Source organism: Culex quinquefasciatus, chromosome 2 (assembly GCF_015732765.1).
Source record: "Culex quinquefasciatus strain JHB chromosome 2, VPISU_Cqui_1.0_pri_paternal, whole genome shotgun sequence".
In the NCBI taxonomy this organism is placed as follows: Eukaryota; Metazoa; Arthropoda; class Insecta; order Diptera; family Culicidae; genus Culex; species Culex quinquefasciatus.
The window spans coordinates 91960881-91976732 of NC_051862.1; the positions used below are offsets into that span (position 1 = coordinate 91960881).

The 15852-nt window shown below is 37.4% G+C and overlaps 1 protein-coding gene across 1 annotated transcript in view; it reads right to left on the bottom strand.

Annotated features, from left to right (window-relative positions):
• Positions 1-15852, bottom strand: part of LOC6053441 — a 769747-nt gene that overhangs the window by 578602 nt on the left and 175293 nt on the right. Inside the window, exon 3 of the mRNA XM_038253396.1 lies at positions 13567-13612. Coding sequence (XP_038109324.1) covers positions 13567-13612 — 46 coding nt within the window. The remainder of the gene's footprint in view (positions 1-13566; positions 13613-15852) is intronic.

A 15852-nucleotide genomic window follows, 5' to 3' on the forward strand; every position in this document is an offset into this window, starting at 1 on the left:
TTCAGGTGCACCCAAATACAAACAGGAAATTTTTGAATTTGGTTTTGTGAGGAAGTCACAAAAAATAAGTTTTCGTTCCAATTTTTGAATGTTTACGAAAGAAAACTACGTTTTTATTCCAATTATGTCAAAATAAAATAAAGCTAAATCAAGTTAAGACCAGCTTCAGCACAGCCCCGCAAACGAAAGCGATAAACTAAAAGGTACAATTTATGCCCTCCCAAGTCAAGGGTTAACTTAATCGAAAACCAAAGTACCATGTTCTTTCCTCCCCTCTTAGGGGGGAGGGGGAAACGGGAACCAACATCGGTTGGTCGGTCGGCCGGACCTGGCCCTGGCATTCCCGGAACGACACTACGCAGAAACACGCTCGTACTCGAACTTGGTGCAAATCGATGAAAAATTCATACACTTTTCTGTTGGGATTTTCCATTCTTTTTCTCCCTCCCTTTTTTGATGCAACATAGTTTGGAGTGGAAAACCCGGCCAGTCGACTGGGCTCAAGTGGTCAAACTGCTAAATTATTTACTTGGACACAAGACTACAAGTGGGACCAAACGGCGGGGTGGGCGGTTGTGGTTTACAGTCGGGTGCAAACTTGGACATTTTTGTTGTGTTTTTTCCCCGGAGAAAGTTTTGCTGCGGCGCGGCCCAGTCATGCAAATCAATCGTGTCTGAGGAGGAAATTTCCTCTGGAATTGATTTTGGCTTTGGTGGGAGAGGTGGGGGAAGCATTTTCCGTAAGTGATTCAATATTTATGTTGCCGGTTTGTTTCACTCGAGCAAATACAAAAAGAGCGAAGGATATAATTTTGTTTGCCTCTTATGATAAATTCAAACAGTGTTTCCCTTTAAAACCATGCCACTTTAAAAACTTGCCTCAAATCCCGGGATCGCTCAATAAATACACCCAATCAGAACTTTCATTCAATCCCCCTCAGAGAGAGAGAGAGCTTTGCTCGATTCTACGTGACATCTAAAATCGATTCCGACTTCCGTGTCAATGAAAACTCGGTTCAGCTTGGTTGATTCTTCGATGCTGGACTCCGGTCTGCGGGAGAAGCTGCCCACATCGGCCACAATTCCTCGAGCTAATCCTCTTTTATTGTGCGTTTTTCCTCAACCTTTTTCTTCGACACCGGCAAGTGGAGGAAATCTCTCCTTTTCCACTTTTCTTTCCGTGTGCTGCTGATTGTGAGTGAACGAAGCTTTGGTAGAAATTGATTAAGCTTTTCGTTTGGCGTTGGATTTTTCCCTGTTTTTCCTCAGTTGATGTTCAAGGTTTTGAGATTGGGAGAAGTAAAAAACGTGGGATTTGCAGTGTCGGACGACAGGAAGAGAAATCAGCCATTGAGCTACCGAACACGAATGTTGGGATTTTCTTGCTCGTTCGAACAGCAACTGGAAAAGTGAAGAAAGGACTCGAATAAAAGACGAATGACAGCTGACCAATCGGAGGGCAGTGGTGTAATGAAAACTTTAAATAACTGTTGGTTTTGTTTTTATTAATGTATTTTCTATTATGAAATATATATCTAGTTTTTCTTTACTAGAAACTGGTACGGTATGTCCAAGCATCCTTCCTCCACCTACCTCCCTCTTAGATTCTGTGAAATATGATCCATTCACAGAATCCTCTCTGCAGTTAGTACAATGCAGTAGGCCTGACTGATTGTTTTTAACTTGATACAGCTCGGGATACTCGAAAGCACTACAATCTAAGTAACCATTTTCTAGTTGAAAGTAGCTTTTCCTTCACCTGCCAAATTAAATCAATTTCGATTTCGTCCCTGTTGTTCACCCCAGTAAAATTATGAACCCAGAAATCCTGAAAATCTCCGGTGCCCTCGCGTTACCTCAAATTGGCGGACTAGTCCACGACTACCTGACCATGTCCGACTTTGAAGACTGGCACCAGCACTTGAATGTCTCCCCGTTCAAACCTCCAACCTGCATAGCTCTTCCGATGTGGACCAGCCTGCACCTCGGCATGGGTTACGCGTCGTATCTGGTGTGGAAAGATGGCGGAGGGCTCAACGGAGCCGCCCGGGTACCCATGGCCCTGTATGGAGCCCACCTGGCGCTCAATTGGGGTTGGACAACGATGTCCGTCAAGCTGCGTAGTCTGAAATGGGTGAGTGTAGTTTGAGTAAATGATTTATTTTTTGTTAAATATTATTTTGCTGTTTACAGATTTTTGTGGAATCTCTTGTCCATGCCGGTGCGGTTGCAGCTACTGGACTTGCCTTTTTCAAAGTGAACAAGATTGCCGGCTATCTATTTATACCGTACTTTGCATGGTGCTCATTTAATTCGTTGCTGAACTTTGAAGTTTACAGACGTAATCCTGGAGAAGCAAGAACAATCGAAGAGGAAGCTGGTTAAAATTGTTTACATAATTTTGGGAACAGTTCAGCATAAGCTGAGTGACATATATTTGTCTAAATAAATCATCCGATGCTGCCTTTGAGTTGTTTTTTATTTTTTCAAAATAGCTCCATTAACGGTGCACATCAACCAGAGCTTTTGCACCCAGATTTCTGTTATAAATATTTTAGTATCTTCAAAACTACGGGTACTATCGAAATATTTTTTTATTCATCCCCTAAAGTACTGTCCACAAAGTAATTTACAACAAAGTTTGATTAATTTTACAATCCACTTATTGCAGGATTGGGTCCGTAAGTTTGACAATTTTGGAATAAGAAGACAACAACTTCCTTCGTTGCTGTGCACCCTTAATAAGAAAAAAAAAACATACTTAATTTACCTGTAGGTATGAACTTATCAGAAGAAAAATTGCACACTCAAAATAATTTACCCTTTTTTAAATTGTATTCTTCGCAAACACAAAAATAATTGCGGTAATTAGCAATAAAAAACGTTACTTAATCCACCTAGGTGAATGGGGGCTTCCTCTTCTCGGTTCATACACAAATAAATGTATTGAGAATGTACATGTATATATAGAGGCGATTCGTTGATTGAGTTCTAAAATTCAACTAAATTGGTAATATTATTGTTCACAATGATAAAGCTTAATTTTCTGGGTACAATGACCCTTTGTACGACCGCAAAGGATTTAAAATGGATTTTTAAAACAATTTAAAATAATAACTTTGCGATCCTTTTTGACTGAAAGCAGAATACTTAGTATATAGTCTAGAGACTTACTAAATCGAATGCTTTTCAATCCGAGTAGAAGTAAAATACGCCCATGTTCGTCGACGAAAATCCATGTAAGCAATGCACGCGAGTTTTTACACCGTGACGGCATAGGGGGATGGCGTCACTATTTTTAGACCACGTTTTCCACTTTTTCTTATCGAAACCGACTACTTTATCGACTTCATTTTGCTGGGCGAGATAGGACGCCGTCTATTTTTAGACGATGACTCAGCACTTTTGCACTTAAAAAAACCAGATGGCAGCACGATGTAACGCCACGTCCCTATGCAGTGCTCAAACGAGTCAAAATTTCCGTAAACTCTCTCCTTCTCACGCCTTGCATTCCGCTCTCACCTTCTACAGCTAAAGCGAAAATTTAAGAAAGGGTAAAAAGTGTATCGCTAACGGAGTCGATCGATGGCTCATGGATAGGTATCTAAGAACACATTACATATTGTCATTTCCCGAAATGACTTGACTTGTCTTGGCTTGGCGAAGACGTTTTTGAGGCTATTCTGGTCCTGATTTAGGGACGACAGAATCTTAGCGTGCTGGACGCGATTCACAAAGGGAATTTTATTTCCTAAAATGACATTCGAAGCACGATGAAAAATGCTTTCGAGTGAAGTATAATAGTTCTGGGTTTTTTAGCCGGATGGGCGAACCAGCATGTGATAATGCATTGGTATCGTCAAAAATAGCAGTTTAGTGCAGATATTAGCGACTAAGCCTAATAATTCGTCGAGATATGTATCTCATTGGATTGGGTTTTGAAAAAGCTTTACAAAATGTGCAACATGCCGAAATTTTGGTTAATTTTGGCCACGTTTTAGTCGATTTGGAGGCGGCTGAATGCAAACAGTTTTCTTAAAGTGGCTGTAACTTTGGCTAATTTCAATGGATTTTTGTCCCGTTTCAGCCGTGGATGGAGGACATTCCAGACTACCTAGTTGTGCAAAAATGAAGCAATTTTGAAAATTTTTCATCGTTTTTGTTTTTCCATTTTAGTTTTGCAAATCGTTTTTCGTAAATATCTTTTGACAGGAAAGGGCTACGGGGAAGATTTTCAATAGCGACTTATCGGAAGCTAAGAGGGATCGAATGCAACCGGAAGTGTCCAAATCCGTTCAGCCATTTCCGAGAAATCGAAGTGCAATTTTTTGGCCAATTTTCAAGTGATTTTATATGGCATTCCTCGGAGAGGAAGCCAAAAATCTTTCACATAAATTTCGATTTCGTGCAACCAAAACCTATTTTTTGTTGATAACGTGACTTGTTGTACCTGTAGAAGTCATGACAATGCTTGATCATCCAATCTTCAATGTATTTGAAACAAGGGTCCTGATTGCTCCAAAAAGACTCATTCACTCGCGACCACAAATCTGCTCTGACGGTTTCGTACCGTTTGTCACTTCCATTCCGATCTACTCTTTCTTTGCTCTCGCTCTCACTCCATTTGGGTTCAGAGGGGGGACCGATTGCGTTAACTCGTTCAAAGCTGAGTCGAAATACTTTGCGATCGGCTTTGTTTTGTTTATTTGCTAAACTGCTTAAAATCAATGTTTTAATTTTTTTTTAGCAATTCATTTGATAACAAAACATCAAAGACACATTTAAAGGCTACAAGAGCACCGAGCTTATGTGTTATTAGATTCTCTCCTCTCTGAATGTATTCGTGTGTGACTCGGGTCGACGAACGGAGTGGGCAAAGAAATTCACGAAGTATTTGTGTAGCTGTGTGACGCGATTGAGCAAGTCGCTGGCAGACTGAGAGTAGTGCTCGCTAACGAATGGTTGCGCGCTCCAGTCGGCAAAGATTCGCTCGGCGATGAGTGAGTGATTTCTGATCTTTGAACCGAAAATCAGGACCACTGATTTGACGCCAATACCTATAAAGGACATTTTTTGATCTCTTCGAAAAAAAATATTCAGCGAAAAAAATCAATAAAAATATTTCCAAGCATTAAAATTTGATCTAAACAATTAAATTATAAAAAAAATCCTTTTCAAGACCTTTTCAAAAGTTAAGGTAAATTTTAAAGTTTTGAATTTATTTGTATTAACAGGATCAGAAAAAAACACAAAGTACTTTTTTTTGACATCAACAATCGAACCAATGGTTTCTGAGTTAGTTGAAAATTTAAAGAAAAATATAATTGCGATCGATTAGAATTCTCTGTGAGGCTGTTTCTTAGATTTTTTTATTTTTCTTAGAAATGCCCGATTTTCAAAGTTCCAGATAAAAAATTGCAGGAAATATTTTTTTAAAGGGTACTTTCTTTCAAGAAACATTTTGAAAGGAAAAAGTAGCTATATAAATTGTACATTTTATCAAAAAAATAAATTAATTGTACTTTTCGATTGCACATTCGATTCTGCCTATAAAAATGATATTTAATAATTTTGTTTGTCCAATTTTTTTATATTTTGCTAAAATCTAGATTTTTCACCATATCTCCTTACCCATATTTTGCATCATCACGCAATATGGATCAAAAGATGTCTTTTTAAGCCCTCTAAAACAAGTAAAAAAATAAAAACCATGGGTGGTCTCTCATGCTCATGCTAAAACAAGTCAAATTGAATAAAATGTATTTGGGATAAATGTAATAAAAAGTTAAATAAAAAAAAACCAGCTACCTATTTTTTCGAAAAATCCAAATCATAACCTAGAACTTTGCGGAAGACACAAATTCGATGCAAAAAAATCTCTTCTCAAGTTACAGAATTTCATTCAATTGTATACCCAATTTGTATGACCAGCCCCCAAAACTGTACGGAGACATGTATTAAAAAATAATTATTCAAATTGACTTCTTTTAACTTGGATGAACAAAGTTCCATCCGAATTAAAACATATAGAGAAAAATCGATTTGCAGATTCGTAGAGAACCACGTACAGGTAAAACAAGGCACTTTATTTCAAAAAAAAAACTAAAAATATTTGTTTCAACTTTTTTCAACGTCTTTCAAAAAACTTGATTTTTTTGATAATTTGTAGCATTGCAAAACGAACTTTGACCAGCTTGTATCATATCTCAAAAAAGTGGCATCTAAAACACATAACAAAATTAGATTTTACAAAAATGGTTATTTCTGGTGTGAAGATCCCATTAAAAAAATGTGTAATTTTTTTAAAGTGTATCTCTGGTTTTGCTGAGTAGTCTTAAGTATTGCGTATATTGTTCAGAAAATGTTCTCAAGATACACACTTCACAAAATCCATTGTCTTTTGCTCGATTGGGACCTCCCTTTGACAGTTCTCGTGCTTCGGTTGGTACTTTTGATTTGAGTTTCCCGTTCTCAAATAAACACTTGGTTCTCTTATTTGAATACCCTTTTTGTATGCACTAATGATGAAAAAAGTATAAAATGACCATAGAGAAGCTACAAACCAAATTTTAATCCAAATAATTTTTTTTTAAATAGTTGCCCATACACAGTTAAAAATTGTTTAAATTTGGCAGGTTGGAAATTACTTCTTTTATGATTGTTATTTTTAGGCTGAAAAAGCAAAATTACACCAGAAAAGCGGTAAAACTACACACTTTAAGAGGCAAAATTACACATTTTTTCTGACATAAAAGATGTACCTTACTTTTTTACTGTGTAGTACCAGGGAATCGCCCAATTTTTAAAAAATGGAAAAAGTACAGTTTTTAAGAAATTTTTCCTTCTTTAAATTAAATTTCAAAGGTGCACATCGACCAGAGCTTTTGCACTCAGACTTTTGTTACAGACATTTTAGTAACTTCAAAACTACGGGAACTAACGATATAATTTATTATTGATCCTCTAAGCTACTCTTTCCATAAAGATTAACAACAAAATTTGTCAGTTTTTATAATCAAATTATTTCAGGATTGGGTCCGTTAGTCCAACAATTTTAGAATAAGAAGACAACAACTTCCTTGGATGCTTTGCACCCTTAAGAATGCATCAAAAATTTGGATTGTAAAAAAATAATGAAAAAAATGCAATCAGTTGAAATCAATTTGCATTTCCTTTCGTTTAGAATAATCTTTAGCCGTTTGGGTTAATTCAAAAATCTTTTTTTAATTTTGGTGAATTTTCGATCGCGAAATGTTTTTTTTCGTCAAAAATTTGAAGAAATCGAAAAATACTTTTAAAAAATACAAATTATGGACTACGCCACTGCTCCTCAATTTCTCTAACGTTCTTATTTCACTTGATTTCAGCTGGCTATCTTTGAGTGGACGATTGGTCATGTTGTCCGCTTGCATCATCCTGGAGTCCAGAACCACTTCTTCTACCACGGAGGGCCATCCCACGTACCTTTTTCAAACAGAAAATGGAATTCGAAAAAAAGAAAAATCCCTCGCAAATAAGTGCCGGACAGCTTTAAGAGGGACACAGTCTCCACAAGTGTGAGTGTATCTTTCCCGACGTGTCCAACCCGGCTTGAACAGGTAGAAAAGGTCCATTGCTTTCCACTCAATCAGCTCGAGCTGGCAACACAGACGCTCACTGGTTAAGGGCTAAAGGTGTATAACGAATTGCGTGAACTGTTGTGTCGTTCTCGTCCGGGGAACCAGGACCAGCACCCTTTTTGACGTAAGCCGGCAAATCTCGGCGCCCTGTCATGTGATATCGTCCTCACATGTTGGAATCGGCGCGGCAAAGAAATTAGGTTAATGGACCCCGGCAAAGCTCTCTCTTTTCGTTGCTACTCCTAGCGATTTTGTGCATGAGTATCGGGGGAAGGCTTTAATAAGATAGAGTGGCCTACAAATTGGGTTTTGCCTCGAAAAAGGTGGGATTTTTGGAGGTTTCCTCTTTTTTTGAACACTCAGTCGATACTTTTTAAAGTTTCCCGGAAAATATTTATGTTTGCCTTTAAATTTCAACCAACAGATTTCACAAAAAAAAGCGAAAATTTATGTCTGGCACTTCCCTCCACATTGAGCTCACAGCACCAACCTTTAATTCATTATTATTGACTGGCTTTTTCCGACGTGAACTCCACCCTCCCTCGATCGCGATTTTCCCAGAATTTTCCCTGAATTTATGTTGCGTTTGATAAATGTTGTACTTTGCAATCAATGATTCTGGTTCCGGTTCCACTTTAACCTTCCGTTTCCTCTCTTTTTTTGCTTTTTTTTGTTCGCGAATGCCGTCAGGCATAAAATTGCGCCCGCCAGATTTTTTTTGCTCGTCCATTTTCACATGGGACTCGACAAACAAGGTGAAAGTGATTTCGTATGGGGGTGTGACTGCGGCCACGTGCACACACGTTGATGCACTTTTGGGACGACTGCTGCTCCGGGCCATGCCAAATGGCGTTACGGTCAACGTTGTCTGGCAGATTGGTGACGGCGTGGGCAGAGTGGGGAGGGGTAACATTTCAAAAAGGTGGAATTTGGAAAGATTTCATCGTGGTTTCAAGTCTAAAAAAATAAATTTATTTTGTTTCATTAAATAATTACGAAGTGTGTTCAAATTTAAAATTTACTATAATCCATTTTCAAAAATTAGTTCCAAAAATTCCAAAGACTCACCCTTTCAATTGATTGCAACATGTTTGGCTCTGGACTTACAATAATTTTAACAGTTTATTTACACAATTTGATTAAAACGATTCGTGTACCTACAGCATGCTTTTATTCGCCGTGCTGTTATGGCCAAAAAACGACGAACAAATCCGACTGGACGTTTCATCTGCTCTGGTGCATTTGTTTGCGAAATGGATCAATTTTGGCTTTGTAATTTATTTATGCTGTCCTCAGATGAAAAACGTCAGACGAAATATTCAAGTAAGAATGTTGTATTTTTTTAGGTTACTATACATAAAATTATTTTTGATTTTCAAAAACGATACCTTAAATCAAATTAAAAACTAACATTAAATGTGAAAATAAAGATAAAGGTCATCATTTGATCATTTGAAAAACAAGGTTCTTAAACGATAATATTATCGTCTAATGATAACGATAATGGGTCGATAATGAACGATAGCTTATTTCTTAAACCTTTCTAAAATCGACTTAATTCAATTATATTCCCATATCATGTTATATTTTCAATGTTTTCACTAAGAATATATTCATTTAGAATCTGGAGCAACACAAGAAAAGGGCGGATAAGCATTTTGACAGCTGGAATTATTTTGCAAATTCTGAGCCAAAAGGTAACTTTACCACAAAAACTCGAAAAGTGAAACATTAGCTGGCCTTCCCAGTTACATGTTAACACTGCGGGTTTTGTTGAATAGTTACCTATTGGCACAGAATTTGCAAAATAATTCCAGCTGTCAAAATGCTTATGCGCCCGTTTCAAATGTTGCTCCAGAAATGTAGTAAGTTTCAAGGTATGAATACTAAGATTTGTTCACAAAATACCGTTTTTTAAGTGAAAAATTTGCAAAATTTTTTTAAATGGGTAATTCTCTACCAACTCACACGAAATCGGGAAAAGTTGCCCCGACCCCTCTTCGATTTGCGTGAAACTTTGTCCTAAGGGGTAACTTTTGTCCCTGATCACGAATCCGAGGTCCGTTTTTTGATATCTCGTGACGGAGGAGCGGTACGACCCCTTCCATTTTTGAACATGCGAAAAAAGAGGTGCTTTTCAATAATTTGCAGCCTGAAACGGTGATGAGATAGAAATTTGGTGTCAAAGGGACTTTTATGTAAAATTAGACGCCTGATTTGATGGCGTACTCAGAATTCCGAAAAAACGTATTTTTCATCAAGAAAAACACTAAAAAAGTTTTAAAAATTCTCACATTTTCCGTTACTCGACTGTAAAAAAATTTGGAACATGTCATTTTATGGGAAATTCAATGTACTATTCGAATCTACATTGACCCAGAAGGGTCATTTTTTCATTTAGAACAAAATTTTTCATTTTAAAATTTCGTGTATTTTTCTAACTTTGCAGGGTTACTTTTTAGAGTGTAACAATGTTCTACAAAGTTGTAAAGCAGACAATTTAAAATTTTGATATATAGACATAAGGGCTTTGCTTATAAACATCACGAGTTATCGCGATTTTACGAAAAAAAAGTTTTGAAAATGTTACTTTTTGCGTTTTTCTATGTTTCGTCGTCCGTGTCTGTCGCGGGTGACGATGAACGGCCATGATCAACGACGACCAACATTTTCAAAACTTTTTTTTCGTAAAATCGCGATAACTCGTGATATTTATAAGCAAACCCCTTATGTCTATATATCAAAAATTTTGTAATTGTCTTCTCTACAATTTTGTAGAACATTGTTACACTCTAAAAAATAACGCTACAAAGTTAGAAAAAACACGAAATTTTAAAATGAAAAATTTTGTTCTAAATGAAAAAATGACCCTTCTGGGTCAATGTAGATTCGAATAGTACATTAAATTTACCATGAAATGACATGTTCCAAAAAAATTTATAGTCGAGTAACGGAAAATGGGAGAATTCTTAAAACTTTTTTAGTGTTTTTTTCGATAAAAAAAATACGTTTTTTCGGAATTCTGAGTACGCCATCAAATTAGGCATCTAATTTTTCATAAAAATCCCTTTGACACCAAATTTCTATCTCATCACCGTTTCAGGCTGCAAATTATTGAAAAACACCTCTTTTTTCGCATGCTCAAAAATGGAAGGGGTCGTACCGCTCCTCAGTCACGAGATATCAAAAAACGGACCTCGGATTCGTGATCAGGGACAAAAATTACCCCTTAGGACAAAGTTTCACGCAAATCGAAGAGGGGTCGGGGCAACTGCTGTGTGAGTTGGTGGAGAATTACCCAAATACTAATATATTTGTATTTTCGAAAAAATACGGTATTTTCTGAAAATTTCACTATTTTCCAAAAGAGTTAAATTATTTTAAAAACACATCATATTTTGCTTCGTTTTATACCCATATTGTAAATTTTTGAAAATTTAAGTATTTTCGAAAAAATATGATATTTTGTAAAAATTTAAGTATTTTCAAAAAAAAAAAAACTTTGATGATTTGAATTTTGATTTTTGTAAAAATTTTAGTGTTTTCAAAAAAACTCTGAGACCGGCCCGTGGCTTAATGGCTACGGCTCCCGCCTCATAAGTGGAAGGTTCCGGGTTCGATTCCCGACCGGTCTCCTTGAAATTATTCGACTATAATTGAACTTTGAATATGAACAAAAAACGCATGGAATCAGGTGGGATTCGAACTCACACCTTTGGATTGGTAGTCAGATGCTCTAGTCACTCGGCCACCGAGGGGTTGACACCCCTTGAGTGAATTAATCCGTACTGGTGAAATAATGTCACAAGGTCATTTACTATATAATACAACAATCTCTCTCCCGACGGTTCCCCTACACACACCACACACCATATTCTATAAATAACTCGAAGTGGTTGGTACGGTATGTCCCCACTTCTTCTTCTTCCCCTGATGATTCCATGAAATGTGGGTTCCGTTCATAGAATCTGTCTCTTGCGGTTAATGCAACGCAGTAGGCCGGGCCGCGTTTGTGGGTGTAATACATTTCAGGGGTTCTCGAAAGTACTGCACTGCCCATGTTCACATAAATGTCCCATATGCAAAAACAGCAAGCTGAGTTAAACGCATTTGAAGTTTGTCCCTCACATAAGGTTACGTGTACATTTTTCACGAAAAAACTCGATTTCCTCCTGATTTCTAGAACACTGGATGTTAAAGGCTTTTCTGAAAGATCTCGCGATTCTGAACAAAACTGCAACGATAACTCAAAAACGATAAAAATGCATATGGGACATTTATGCGATCAGGGGCAGTGCAATCATTAATAATGACAAGAAAGAACTTGAGGCGTAATCTAACCATAAGTTCTTCCCGGATGCTTTCTTCGGACTGGCTGCGCTTGTGTTCGATTAGATTAGATTAGATTAGATTAGATTAGATTTTAGTGTTTTCAAAAAACTCTTCATTTGATACCATTATTGTAAACAAAAAAAAATAATTTTCGAAAAATACGGTATTTCTTGAACAATTTGAGTATTCATACTTTGAAACATACTACACTTTCAAAAAATATATTCTTAGTGAAAGCATTGAAAATACAACATGATATGGTTGAATTCAGTTGATTATAGAACGATTTTGAAAATAAGTTATCGTCCATTATCGGAGATAAGATTATCGCTTAAAGAATTATCGAAATTACGATAACGATTGCGATAGATTATCGTTTTGTTAATTTGTGAATTTGTTAATTTGTTAATTTGTTAATTTGTTAATTTGTTAATTTGTTAATTTGTTAATTTTTTAATTTGTTAATTTGTTAATTTGTTAATTTGTTAATTTGTTAATTTGTTAATTTGTTAATTTGTTAATTTGTTTATTTGTTAATTTGTTAATTTGTTAATTTGTTAATTTGTTAATTTGTTAATTTGTTAGTTGACTTTTTTATTTGTTCTTTAAATGTTTGATTTATTCCAGACCCAACTCTTACGATAAATTTCAATAATTACTCCTCTTTTTCAACATCCATTCGCGATCATAATCTACTGACAAACTCGTCTCTACCTGCATTATCGTCGCATTCGCAAAAACTCAGTTTGCAAATTGGTTTATTATAGAGACAGCAGCAGCAGCAACAGCTAGGCAAAAACATTCCAGCCCAACTAACTCCGACTTTCCCAGGGCTTTGCCTGTGTCACCACCGCGCGCTATTAGACTTGGCTGCAGGAAATAATAAAACTTATCACAAATATTTATAGTTTGTCGCATAGAGAAAGCGGGCAGGAGTTAATAATAATAGTTTTCCACCCTGGAGGGGCCTCAAGTCTAGCCGGACTGGCCACGGGGCTTGCGACGGAAGTTTGTCCAAGTGCTCAAGCTTAAGGTAAGACGCAAGACAAACCCGGGTAAAGTTCCGACGAAAGAAAAAGTATTAGTTGGTTGGGAGTGGAATCTTTATTATTACAGAACAACAGCTGGAGTTGGGTGAGGTGGGGGAGGGGATGAGATTGCGTTGGAGACGAGTCAAACTAAATTAATTGCGGATAAAAGTTGTTTCCTCCGCCATAAGCTGATCATAATTGCGGCAAGCTTGATAATCTTTTTTCTTCATCAAGACTTTAATCGATTGATCAGCTTGGCTTTTCAAATTTTAAATCTATAAATCGATTGCTTCAATTAACCTGGTTTTTGAAAACGAACTGAATGTTTGATGTTTGCTCCCTGATGTGGAATGTGTGCGAGTGAAAAGTTTCCCGGAAAATGCGGGGAAAACTTTCCCTCATGATGTATTGATAATAAAGTGAAAAACTCTGAACCGAGCTGTCGAACTTGTGGCACATATCCAGCTCCTGGAGTCTCGACTCGTTGGTCATAACAGAGCGAAAACATCGAAGCTGATTGCATCAGCTCGGGAAAAGGTGAAACTTTTGCAGAGCCAAGCACAAACGAGAGTGGATAAACTTACCTGCTGCTGGTGATAACTTCGTGACCACTCCCCATCGAATTTTCCACTGAAAATATAAAAGAGAGAATGGGCGGAAATCAGTGAATGGTTTTTAAGAAGGGGTGGGTGTTATTAGCTTGTAAAAGTTCTTGATTTATTTTGAAGTTATTGTGAACTGTTGTTTTGACCATTGTTGTTTTGCTTTGTTTGTATTCTGATATATTCTAAAAGGTCATGACATCCAAACTCACTTGAAACTATCCTCCTTTCCGACATTGCAATTCTAATAAATGCAACCAATTCAAACCACATCCACCAAAATGCCATGAATCCGGAGTGAAATTGTTCCTAACACAAATGCAAATGGAGTTTTTCTCGCTTGGAAAAATCCCACTCTGACATTGCCTTTCATCGCAGCACGTGCCACCGTGGTATGCTAAGTGAAAGAAAAAAGACATTGCATTTGCACCAACACCACCAAACTGACTGGCAGCACTGCTAGCGAGCTGGTGTATCTCAGGATAACGAACCGTCAGATTTGTGGCAATGTTAAGTCAAGGCTTCCCACCCGAGGCGCTGCTGCGACTAAGCTAGCAGCTCGTTTTATGCATTTCTTCCACTTCAAGAATAGGGTAAAAGTTCTTGTCTTGAACTTATCAACAAATAACAATCTTCAAAATACAATTGACAATCAACAATCAACAACAAATTAACAACTATTCAACAACTATTCAACAACTATTCAACAACTATTCAACAAATGTTCAACAACAATTCAACTATTCAACAACTATTTAACAACTATTCAACAACTATTCAACAACTATTCAACAACTGTTCAACAACTATTCAACAACTATTCAACAACTATTCAACAACTATTAACCAACTATTCAACAACTATTCAACAACTATTCTCGTCTCGTCTGGGTCTCGTGGCGCAGGGGTAGCGGTTTCGGCTGCTGATCCCGATGATGCTATGAGACGCGGGTTCGATTCCCGCCTTATCCACTGAGCTTCTATCGGATGGTGAAGTAAAACGTCGGTCCCGGTTTCTCCTGTCTCGTCAGAGGCGCTGGAGCAGAAATCCCACGTTAGAGGAAGGCCATGCCCCGGGGGGCGTAGTGCCAATAGTTTCGTTTCAACAACTATTCAACAACTATTCAACAACTATTTAACAACTATTTAACAACAATTCAACAACAGCTCAACAACTCAACAACTCAACCCAATTACCAACCCAGCTCCTCCCACCCTAACATCCCCAGGCTCACATGGTGTTCAACACCGTAAAGCGGTTGTAGGCCGCCGTCGGCTGCCGGTTGCGGCGCCCCAGGATAATAAGCTCAGCGCACACAATGTTGCTACAATCGCGTCACCGTCGGTTGACGTGGTGCTGCAAGTCCTTCCTGTGCCCTTTTCATTCCTGGTGTCTTGTCGTTTGGTGCATATGTTGGCACCACCGTGCAACTTGACTTGGCTAGCCAAAAATTGCAACCAGCAGAGGAAGAAAGCCCTTGGAATTTGGTGCTAAGAATCCTTCCGCTAACTGGATGATCCCCTTGGATGGGGGCTTCCCCGCTTAAAACGAAGAGTGTAAGAGTGTAAATTCCAAGCCAGCTTTGCTGGCTGACACTGACAGCTTCGGGGAGATTTAACATCCTTCAACTTGCTGCTGCAAATGCAAATCCAATGAAAAGAAGTAGGGTTTGGGAGGGAAGGAGTGCGTTTTCCGACTGCACTGATGCACACCGAGCACGGGGTCGTGTTTGTAGATGATAAATCTATGTTTATTTCTGCTTAAATTGTGAGTGTTCCACCGAGACGAGATTTATGATGTGGGACAAATTTATGACAGTCTCGTTGGGCTGGATACTTTTATAATGTGTATAATATTTTTCGTTTGCATTGTGTTTGGCTGGCTGGTGCCGACGTTTACGAGGGCGTCATTTGTCGTTTGGTAAAGTATCACTGATGGCTGGGTGAGGGATCTGGTGACCAGGCCATTAAGCTTTGCAAACAGAAATTTATCGTTCTCTTGATGATTTTTTTTCTAATATGTATAGACTAGTTTTTTCCATTATTTTTCGATAAACATAGAAATTTTATTGGAAATATAATTCTAATCGTCTAAAAACTAAAAACTAAAAACTAAAAACTAAAAACTAAAAACTAAAAACTAAAAACTAAAAACTAAAAACTAAAAACTAAAAACTAAAAACTAAAAACTAAAAACTAAAAACTAAAAACTAAAAACTAAAAACTAAAAACTAAAAACTAAAAACTAAAAACTAAAAACTAAAAACT